Source organism: Arachis hypogaea, chromosome 17 (assembly GCF_003086295.3).
Source record: "Arachis hypogaea cultivar Tifrunner chromosome 17, arahy.Tifrunner.gnm2.J5K5, whole genome shotgun sequence".
Taxonomy (NCBI): Eukaryota; Viridiplantae; Streptophyta; class Magnoliopsida; order Fabales; family Fabaceae; genus Arachis; species Arachis hypogaea.
In genome coordinates, this window is record NC_092052.1 from 2,393,259 (window position 1) to 2,405,412 (window position 12,154).

Below are 12,154 nucleotides of genomic sequence, written 5' to 3' on the forward strand. Positions count from 1 at the left end.
TTCACTCGATAGTCACCTCCCTCACACGTTTGGGCCAACCAACGCCATCCGGCCCACTAATCTCTGGTTACCCACCGTAACAATATTCATCTTTATAACTCAAATTAAATTACCTTGCTTCTTCCTTACAAAAAATTATGCAACCATGGTGACGGCAGAAAAGATAATATAATCCTGCCAACAAAGTAACAAAAATCAAACCACATGCACTTCTCTTATTGCAATCTTATCTTTAATTATATTCTAACTTCTTTTCAAAGTCAATGGTCCAAATCTGAACCAGCATTTGAAGAGAAGAAAATTTTTGGGGGGGCAAAAGCATATATACAAAAAGGGAATAATTAACTACCATCTTTTGACTATATAAAACCGGTGATTTCTCTTTACTTGAATGACTTTATTAGTAACTTACGGGATGTCACATTAGCATAATAATTACTTCCATTTTTCCCAACAAAAGAAAAAATGTTGGGTTGATTCAAAAAATAGTTTTTTAAGTTTTGATTGTTTTAGATCATACAAATTCTAATAGATATTACTTGTCTTAAAAAAATTAAGCCAATTAAAAAAGGTATGTAAATGATTATATTTCTATCACACATGGAGGTTAAGATAATTTTGGAGATAAAGGGTAATTAGAAGATAAAATGGTGCAATAATAATATAATTTCATGTGAACCGGCGAGTATTGCGGTGGTTTTGGTGTTTGAAGAACCTCAAGAAAGGAGGATAGATGCATGGGGGGCCATTAACAAACAAGGCTGAAAATTAAATTAGAGGACAAGATTCCAAGCTTTTGGAGTAAAATTTCAGAGAAAGAATATGCTACCTTTTGAGTTGTGTGAAAGGCTATGGCTACATTTTATTCAGTCAAACGGTGGAAACTCAAGTGCAGTCGATTTCACGTGAAGTTGATAACTGAGAGTCGTTAGATGATTTAACTGATTTGACTAAATTTTCATTTAACGACTCTCAGTTATCAACTTCACGTAAAGTGGACTACACTTGAATTTTCACCTTTTTACATACATCATCTAAAATAGAGTTGGAAGTTGGTCGATAGGTCGACTCACTTTTTTGAGTAACTCACTAGCTAACGTGATAAATTATTCTTTGACATGTCGAGATGGAAGAAAATCGTGAAAAAAAAATTAATTGTGTATTTTATACACAGAGAAATAGATATTGTTGGAATATAAAATTATTTAAACAAAGCTTAAATAATAAGTAAAAAAATTAATTTTAACGTATTATTATTATAAAATAACCTTATCAAATAATCAATCATATATTATCATATTAAAAGTAACTAATCTTAAACTAATTACTTAAAAAAATTATCTAACCGTTTAAATTTAATTGAATAATCACATAAAAAAATTATTATTAGTACACTAAAATTAAATTCATCAAATAAATATAAAAAAATAATATAAGTGAAGACTTACATATAGTTATTTTCGTGTAAAATTGATAATTAAAAATTGTAATTAAATTTGTCAAATCATCTCATGATTTTAAACTGCATGTGAATTTTTACTAATAATATAATAGTGCAACTGCAATTATACGGTTACAATTTAGAACTACAAAGGCAACCTTATAGAAATCAGTCCATGGCCATGCATGCAACATGCATTATTTTATTTATTGATTGTTTTTAACTTATTTATTATATTATTTGTGACACCATAATTGTGAGAAGAATAAAAGATAAACTGCTATGAGAAGAGGTAGCCCATAACGAGATTTAGATCTAAAATTTTATTATTTTTGTTCCTTTTTATATATATGAATCTTCTAATATAAAATCTAAAATATCAACCCCTATAGTCTAGAATCCAAGGATCAATGTACATGGCCTTGTTTTTTAATTATATATGATGATGATGATGGTGATGATTGCCATTTATTTTAATTTTTTAGTTTGCATCCATTATTGTTCAAGTTTGCACTTTTATATAATAATAAACTATAATCCTTTCATTAGTTCTTAGTTATAATAAGTTAATAATTGAATATTTTATTATTGTATTATAATAATCATACTTATATTTGTTGCTTTTGAAGAAAAAGCAAAAGAGCAATCACTAATAAACAATGGAAATATTAATATTCATATATTATTATTTATCCTTGTAATGAGAATATTCAAACACATAATAATAATGTTTTATTATTAATAATTAACACTTTTTGTTTAGTTAGAAAATTCATACTCTTTTTCTTTTGACCGTACCGATAATAAAAACCTTATTAAGTTAAGAAAGTTTACATTAATATTAATTATATGAGTTTAATTTTAAAGTGTTAAGCATATAAATAGTTTTATATATATTTTATACGGTTATTCAGTTAAATTTATGTATTTAAATAATTTTTTAAATAATAAATTTAAAAATTAATTATTTTTATTAATATAAAAATATTGATTATACAATAATATATAGGGAAGACGGTTTCACATTAAAAAAGGAAATGAACTTTATTGACCATATATAAAACAAATTAAAAACATTTCCATTTGTCTACATTGGAATCCATTGAATTTCGAGGCATTTCTTTTCCTTTACCAATTCAAACAAAGGTTGATTTTGAAGACAAGAGAATCATGGTTTTCGAAAAAGTAGAAACTCAGGTCTAGTCGACTTTACGTGAAGTTGATAGATGAGAGCCGTCCGATGATTTGAGTGATTTGATTAAATTTTCATCTAAAGACTCTCACAACTATCAACTTTACGTGAAGTTGACTGTACCTGAATTTTCATCTTCTGAAAATTAAAGTATACCTTTTTAATTTCCTTCAATAGTATATAATATTATAACGTCATACTCTATATACCTTTTTCCTTCTATTAAGAAAAAGGTTTGTTGTAACTGTCCTCCTTTCCTTCACAAATTCAGGGTTTAAAGTTCCTAGTCAAAAGCTTATGTATATGTGGTAGTTTGAACTTTGAAGTTGATCCTTTAGAAAATTAATTTTTCCACTCAATTTATTGTCATGGAGTCAATTAAATAATCACATCTTTTTTGTTGCTATATATGAATAGAATGTGATACTCATATTGATCGAATTCTTTGTCTAATAATAAAAATATTAAATTTATATATATATATAATATGAGTACAAAAATTACAATGAAGTGTAATGAACTACACACACAAAAGTAAAAACCTTAATAATAATAGATATAACTAATCATGATTATCTAGATTTTAATGGATAGCTTTGACCATCTTGTTTTATAATATATAAATTCCTTAAGGCTGCGTTTATTTTCGAGAACAGAACAGGATAAGACACTAAAAATAGGATAGGACAAGATATTGATAGACAAAAATACAAAATTTTGTATTTTTATATTCTATTTGGTAATAAATTAAACTATAACAAATTATGAAAATCTAATTTATTTTTATTTTTTTTCATTCAAAAAATTTGAGAGGAAAAATATAATAATAAAAAATATAATTATAAAAAATTAACAAGAATAATAAAAGAAAAAATAAAAAATAAGTTGTGTCCCTTGTTAGTGTCTCCGTGTCCTTCTCGTCAGGATAGACACAAAATATACTAATTCAGTATCTCTGAATATATTGTCTCTCTTCATGTCTCCTCTCCCAAATACGATCGTGTATCTCTATATCTCTGTCTCAATGTCCTGTCTCTGTAAACAAACGCAGAACCGACAGATGTTATTAATCTAATTAGCACCAAAATACTCGTAAAAAATATAAAAATATTTAATAACAAAAAAATTAACTAAAAAATAATAAAATTTATTTTGTTTAATATTTATTGATTATTATAATAATCAATAACTATTAAATAAGACAAGTTTTAGGTTGTTTTTTATATTACCGTAAAAAGTAATTGTATGAAAATCAAAGGAAACATATGTAGCCTAGCTCAGTTAATGAAGAGTCATAATTGTCACCCTTCTTTGTTTACTTCTTTTCACTAATTAGCTAGCTGGTGTTACCTTGTTATACGTATCATTATTACTCAATAATTTCCAAATTGTATTAACATTATTATAGTATATACTTCTAATCTAAAACTCGTTAAGCTAACGTTCTTTATATATATAAAATAGTTATATTTCAGAGTACAACTCATGATTTTATATACCGACGATTATAAAATAAAAAATAAAATAAAAATAATTATAAAACAAATTTTTAAATAATTTTTAAAAAAAATGCTAAATTAGTGTTGATACTTAATAAGAGTTATATTACAAAATATAAAAATAAAAATATAAACCAATAAATAAACAAATTATAACACGAAAAAGGAATAAGCACATATACAATTAATGTCAATTTTAGAATATGTTATATTACCGTGAATATGTTATATTAACATAAATGAAGCTAAAATTAAAATTTGTCAGTTTTAGACTGAAAGTTTTTGTCAGTACAGTTATATATTTTTAATATCACTTTTTATATAAATTTTTTTTAGATTTGTATGAATTTTTGTATATAAGTTTTTTTTGAGGTCAACAAAATTTAAATTTTAAATCTTTAAATCATAAAAACTGTAATATTATACTATAACATAAAATTATAGTATAACATAAAATCATATTATATGTAATATTTTATGTTATACTATTCACATATGTTATACTAGAAAGAGATTATTAGATTATTAGAAACTGTAATATTATACTATAACATAAAGTATCCATACGATACCTTCTCCAATGTGTCTATAAATATGAGTGTCTTGGGTCTGAGTTAATAAAAAAATCATCAGACTCCACCAATCTAATAATCTCTTTCTAATTTGAGCAATCATAACTAAGATGGCTCCAATGGGAGACAATGTTGTTGTGTCCAACATAGAACTGGAAAAGTTACTTAGCATGAAAGGAGGCAAAGGAGAATCCAGTTATGCCAACAATTCCCAAGCACAGGTTCTTCTTCTTCTTCTTTATAATTAAAATAACCCAAGCACACACAACTATTACTTTTAATTTGTTTATTATTATTATTATTATTATTATTATTATTATTATTATTATTATTATTATTATTATTATTGTCAAGTGATAGATAAATTCATCTTCTTTTTAATATTAAATTTAAATTCTATGAAAATTAAATAAATTTATTTTAATATAAAAGCAATCATAATTTTTAAAATAATCAAATTAGTCCGACAAAATTTTAAATACAGACAAATTTATGTCCATCGATCAAATTAATGCGTTTTGTAGTGATAATTTATATTTTTTATAGAATAAAACAACAAATAAACTTTTAAAGATTTATACTTCGAATAAATTAGTTGCTTACAAAAATACTAATAAAATCTTTTAGCATAGTTAATTTCTTCAAATTAACTCTTGTGATTAGAATAAAATATTTTAATTTAAATTAATTTATCCACGTCTGCTCTCGCTCTCGTATAAGATTTTATTTATACTTTTTTTTTTACTTTAGAAATTAATCTGTCCGAAATATAAATTTTCAGCGACTTTATTATTCATGACTTAAATATTTGTATATATGCAGGCAATGCATGCCAAGTCTATGCTTCACCTGTTGAAGGAAACCCTAGATAGAGTTCAGCTTCATGGTTGTTCCGATGATAATGAAATCCCATTTGTGGTGGTGGATTTGGGTTGTTCATGTGGCAACAACACCATTAACGTTGTTGATGTCATCATAAAGCACATAATCAAGCGCTATGAGGCTTTAGGGTTCAATCCACCTGAATTTTCAGCTTTCTTCTCTGACCTTCCTAGTAATGACTTCAACACACTCTTCCAGCTTCTTCCGCCGCATCTTTCTAATGATAACGGCGGAGTTAGCATGGAAGAGTGTCTTGCTGCCAACAACCACCGCTCGTACTTTGCGGCCGGAGTCCCCGGTTCTTTCTATCGGAGACTTTTTCCGGCGAGATCTGTTGATGTTTTTCACTCGGCCTTTTCTTTGCATTGGTTGTCTCAGGTGAGCCATGTCCTATCTTTTTTTTTTCTTCTTTTTTTTTAGATTCTATTTTTATTTTATTTCAGTTCATTCTTGGGAACTTGCAAATAACTTTGTGTTCATATGTGTAACTTGAAATTATTAAAGTATTAATTAGAGATTACTAAATTTGTTAATTGTAAGTGATTATTATGATTTGATGATCTAATTTAGTCATCATATATATGTAATACAAAAACGCTATCATATATATACGGTTTAATTACTCTATTGGTCTCTATAGTTTCGTAAAATTTTTAATTAGGTCTTTATACTTTTTTTCTTTTTAATTGAGTCTCTGCACTAAATTTTTTTTTTCAATTAAGTCCTTCTTAGTAGTAATTGGCTTAATTTTATAGGACCCAACTAAAAAAAATAAATAAATTGGTATAGGGACCTAAATAAAAGAAAAAAAAAGTGTAGGGACCAATTAAAAGAAAAATTTTGGTGCAATGACTCAATTAAAAGGAAAAAAAGTATAAGGACCTAATTGAAAATTTCGCGAAACTATAGGGACCAACAGAGTAATTAAACTTATATATACACATAAAAATTAGTTATTATGTATTTATATATAAATTTATTTAAATTATTTTTTACCTGTATTTTATATTTAATTTTAATATGTATTCTATAAAAATAGTTGATTTAGTGGCTAATAATTTTTTAATATATATATAACTTTTTGTATATATTTATTTTACGACAAAGATAAAAAAAAATTAGAAGTTATATTTTATTAATATGGGAATTAACTTATAATTAGATAATTATGTATAAGTTGTTACACTAAAGCTATTTAAAAATTGAAATCTAAATTATTATTACTATTAGTATACAAAAGAATGATCATAGAATTCAAATCACATCCAATGACTTTTGTTTCCTTCATCATTCTATAGCCCTTGATCTTTTTTTATAAACCTTTCGGTTAGAGTTCAAACTTTTAAGTTCTTGGAAACTTTTGGTGAAAATGTCCATGATTACTTTAATGAATTTGCTAAACACCTTTTAATCAATTTCAACTGATCATGACTTTCTTAGCTTGTTGTCTTATGATTCACACTATATAGTCTATATGGTTCTATATATGCTGTGATAAATTTTTTACACTAAAATATTAGAAATAAGATAGATTAAGTAATTCTAACTCAATCTTAAAAATTAGTTTAAAGAGTAAAAAAATATTTTATATTTATAAATTATTTTAAAATTTTATCTTTATTAATAAATGTGAGATTTATAATATAAAATAGTAAAAGAATAATTAATGAGAGGGCTAAGTGAGTAGGTAGGCCCCCATTTTTGGTCAAAAAAGTGGAGATAGCAAAGTCATGCTCTATGATGGAATTGATACATATAGAAAACAACAACTTTGTTTTCTTGAGACAATGACTTGTTTACTTGGGCATTGAGATAAAAATAAGCATAAAATTATAAAAAAAAATATTTAATAAATTTAATTTTAATATATTATCAATATAAAAATATTTTATACGTATATTTAATTATATAACGTTATATTAGTAAAAATAATTATTTTTTATATTAATTACGTGAATAATTATCTAAAATGTGAAGGTGCCAGAATGTGTGGTTGAGAAAAGGTCAAGTGCATATAACAAAGGAAGGGTATTTATCCATGGAGCAAATGAAAGCACAGCAAATGCATACAAGAAACAATTCCAAAGAGACTTGGCAGGGTTTTTGAGTGCAAGATGTGTGGAGATGAAGAGAGGTGGGTCCATGTTCTTGGTCTGCTTGGGAAGAACTTCTGTGGACCCCACTGACCAAGGTGGTGCTGGCCTTCTCTTTGGGACCCACTTTCAGGATGCTTGGGATGATCTTGTCCATGAGGTATTTTCATATATAAATCACTTCACATTTAAAAAAAAAAAAATTATTTATATATTAAAATTTATTATTAAAATTAATTATTATATATTTTTAATAAATATTTTATATTTTATACTAATAACTAATTTTAATAATTAATTTTAGTATATATACTTAATATAATTGTTAACAATAATTTAAAATATTTAAAATAAATTAAAAAATAATATTAAGAAACTTACATTATAATGCAGTAGGTTGTTAAATATATTTATTACAAAATCTACTAAAGATAAATTTTTGTTGAGTTAAAATTTTGAATATTTTTTTAATTAAATTTTAGATTTTTTGTTTTTAAAAGTTTTATATTTTTTTATATTGAATGTTAACCATAACATTGACTGTACAATAATATAGATTTTCAAGACTTTCTCTAAATTAAATTAAATTTCTCTACCTCACATGCATATATTACATTAATGCTCTCATAATTAATTATTACTAAAGAATAAATTAAAGATAATTAAAGGTAAAAATATTTTTCAAAACATCGTTAATCTAATCAAACAATATAATATATACTATTTATCAACAAACTTAAACACAATGTATATAGACTATGAAAAGAACACAAAAAATGTTCTCAAGTATTGAAGCCATCATCACAATATAACTTATTATGAAGTTTCACAATTGCTGCTGCCATGTTTATTTAAAACAAATTGACAATCCCAGCCGTTGGTTTACCATTCCAAAAATTGATCTCTAGCCGTCAATTTATTTGATGATGATGTCGGCAGAAATAATAATGAATTTTCCGGCTGGCAAAGTGGTCCATAATAATTTTGACCACTAATTTAATTCGTTAAATAAGGTTATTAAAACATCAACAAATTAAACACATAAAAATAAAATCATTATATCACACAAAATGGAGTTGCATTTGCATTCTTTGTATCAAATTTTCATCTAATGATTGTAGCTCTGTAATTGTGGGACCAAACAATAGCTTTGATCTTTGAACATAGTCAAAGGCATGTGTACTTAGCTTTTGAATGTAATTTATCTTCAACCATGAATCATACACATACATCCAAACAAAAGTGTTACTGTATATTCAATTAATAAGTACAGAATATAAGCAACACTTTTACTGTTCTACATAAAGATGTGTTGAGCATTCATTGTGGGGGAAAAAGAAAAAGAAAAAAAAAGGATAAAACATGTCATATATTTCAAATAATATCACTTACTAAAAAGAGATAGAATTCAATAGTTTTAAAATATTTTTTATGTAAATTTTTACTAATATTTCGATGTTTTCATATAGATAAATTTTTTCCATATTTAATTAAAAAAAATAATATTTGTATAATTTTTTTATAGATATCTCTTTTGTATATTTTTATTGTATAAAATACCGAATTTTTATTTTTCACTTTTTATCAATCACTTTTAATTACAAAAAGAAATAAATATTGTCAATGTAAGAATGCTATATAACTTTTTAACTGCACAAAATTAGTTAAACTAATCAAGAATAAAAAGAATATTTTTGGTTACATGCTAATTAAATCAAAATAAAGCAAATCATATGAATAATAAAGTTTAATTATTCTGTTGGTCCTTATAATTTTATTAAATTTTTAATTAAATTTCTATATTTTTTAATTTATACTAAAAATGACCTAATTATAAAATAAAAAAACAGTATAAAAATCCAATTAAAAAAATGATGAAAACTCAGTTGCAGTTGACTTCACGTGAAGTTGATAGCTGAGAGCCGTTAGATGAAAATTTAGTCAAATCAATCAAATCATCTGATGGTTCTCAGTTATCAACTTCACGTGAAGTCGACTACACCTGAATTTCCATCTTAAAAAAAATATAAAATTTTAATTATAAATTTAGTAAAATTATAAGAACTAACAGAATAATTAATCCGAATAATAATGATACTGTATGTTATTGATAGGGATTAATAAGCAGTTCAAAAAGGGACAGTTTCAACATTCCAGTGTATGCACCAAGCTTGCAAGATTTCAAGGAAGTGGTTGAAGAAAATGGTTCATTTGTGATAAACAAGATTGAAGTGTTCAAAGGAGGGAGCCCCCTTGTTGTTAACAAACCAGATGATGCAATTGAAGTTGGAAAAGCATTTGCCAACAGTTGCAAAAGTGTGTCCGGTGTGCTTGTTGACGCTTTTATTGGTGACAAACTCAGTGAAGAATTGTTTCTTAGAGTTCAGAAAAGAGCCACCGCACATGCTAAAGTCTTACTTCACCAGCTTCAATTTTTTCACATTGTTGCATCCCTTTCTTTTCCTCAATCACAATAAATTTATAAATTCCTTTAATTTCATGTTTTATAAACTTTGTTTAATTTTTATGAGTTGTAGAAATATAATTTGTTTGTTTCTATATATATATTTCTCCTTTTAAATAGGTTTGTATTTGCCTTCTTTAATTTATTGATATATGTTTTCTGTTAATTTGCATTTGCAGATCTTATATGATAGAATATAATTATGATTAATTAGAATTATTTAGTATATATGAATATTTATTATAGAATATTACGTCTTTATTATTACGATTCTCTTATCTCCTATTCTAATTGATCCTAATTATATTCTAACATTATATAATAATGTGTATGCAAATTATAATGATTCATATATACATGTGTATAAAAAACTGATAGAAATGTTATAATAAGTTTAGTGTGTTATTCTCTAAACTTTTGGAGTACAAAATTCGTTTCTTTTTTATTAAATATATTTATTTTTAAAATTTTGTAAAGGATAAATAAAATTTAAAATATTAAAATTATACTTTGAATAAGTATAAAAAAATTAACTTTTAGTTAGTCAATTTTTTATTGTAAAAATATATTTTTAACTCTCAATTTTTTGAGGATTTATTATTTAGAATTTAGGATAAAAAAAATAATTCTAAAAATTAGTTAATAATAACTGAAAAATAGTTATTTTTCTAATTAAAATATTGAAAATGAAATTAAAAGAAAAAATGCTAGTCAAGTATATATATCCATCCTACATGTTCATAATTGAAGAAGAAAATAAGTATAACCACAAATAAAATATATATTTTATAATAAATATATCTGTTTACATCATCAATAGTACTGTATTTTAAAAGAATGCTTATCCTCCAAAAGCTTTTTCCTTACTCTTGTCTTCTTTTTGAGGGTTACTTTAATTAGAAAGGAGTCAATGTGTTGTTTTATGTGAGTGTATGTAGTTACTTCCTAGTTTCTACACATCATTGTGCTTTCTGAGTTATGTCCCCTTGTATCTCAACTAATTTTGCTTTCTTCATTATTATTATTCATAGCATCTTATATATATTATCACACTATGTCCACATTTATTATGAATGCATGGTAGGTAATGTATATGTTGCCTTTTGTACCTTATGTTGCATATGCCATTATTAGTTAGTTACAATTCTCTTTTTATGTCTTCTTCTCTTCAATCTAACATCACCATTATTTCTTCATATATTTTATCAACAAGAGTAAAGTATTATTTTTTTTTCCAACGTTTAAGGTAAGTTATATTTGTATATCCTTAATGTTTAAATCGTTCTATTTTTATTCCTAATATTTATAAAAGTGATTTAATGTTATTTTGCGATCAATTATACCAATAGATCAGATTGTATTTTTTAATTATTCTCATTTGTATGTATTTATTCTCAATTAGGTCTCAGTTGAATGTGTTCGATTTCAATATTGTATCTATTATTTATATTCAGGTTCAATTATGTCTCTAAAAATAAAGGTGAATTATGTAAATGTTGCAGGGATTAGTTTTAATTTTTGATGAGCTATTATTTGGAGCAGATCATCGATTCTGTCACAGATATTTGTATTTTAACTTCAAGAATATATTTTTAGAACTCCAACTAAAGTTCATGGTGTGTAATTGACGGCAGAATAACATTGAATAATATTGAATCACTTTTACAAATATTAGAAATACAAATAGAATGATTTAAACATTAAAGACACAAATAAAACTTATCCCAAACTTTGAAAACAAAAATAATACTTTAATAACCATTCAAATAGGTTATTGTGAGTATAGGACCAATATCTTAGTAAAGGCCCAATAGTGTATGAGGCAAACTAAATTGTTATAGTTAATTAATAATAAATAATAATAAAAAGTCAAGTTTTAATTAATTAATATTAATCAACTTTTTTATCATAAAATTAGTTTAACTCATTTTTTATAGGATTTAAAATTTAAGATTATGAATTAGAGTTAAATTTAAAATTTAAAATAAAAAATAATTTTAAAAAGATTGAG

At 24.7% G+C, this 12,154-nt stretch overlaps 1 protein-coding gene across 1 annotated transcript; it reads left to right on the top strand.

The window, feature by feature from the left end:
* The first annotated feature begins 4,767 nt into the window (after window positions 1–4,767).
* Window positions 4,768–10,309, top strand: LOC112767332 (indole-3-acetate O-methyltransferase 1). The gene is made up of 4 exons (XM_025813196.3): window positions 4,768–4,925; window positions 5,527–5,964; window positions 7,564–7,839; window positions 9,794–10,309. Exons 1-4 carry the CDS (start codon window positions 4,815–4,817, stop codon window positions 10,154–10,156), a joined length of 1,188 nt encoding a protein of 395 aa, XP_025668981.1. The 5' UTR covers window positions 4,768–4,814; the 3' UTR covers window positions 10,157–10,309.
* Window positions 10,310–12,154: the final 1,845 nt, after the last annotated feature.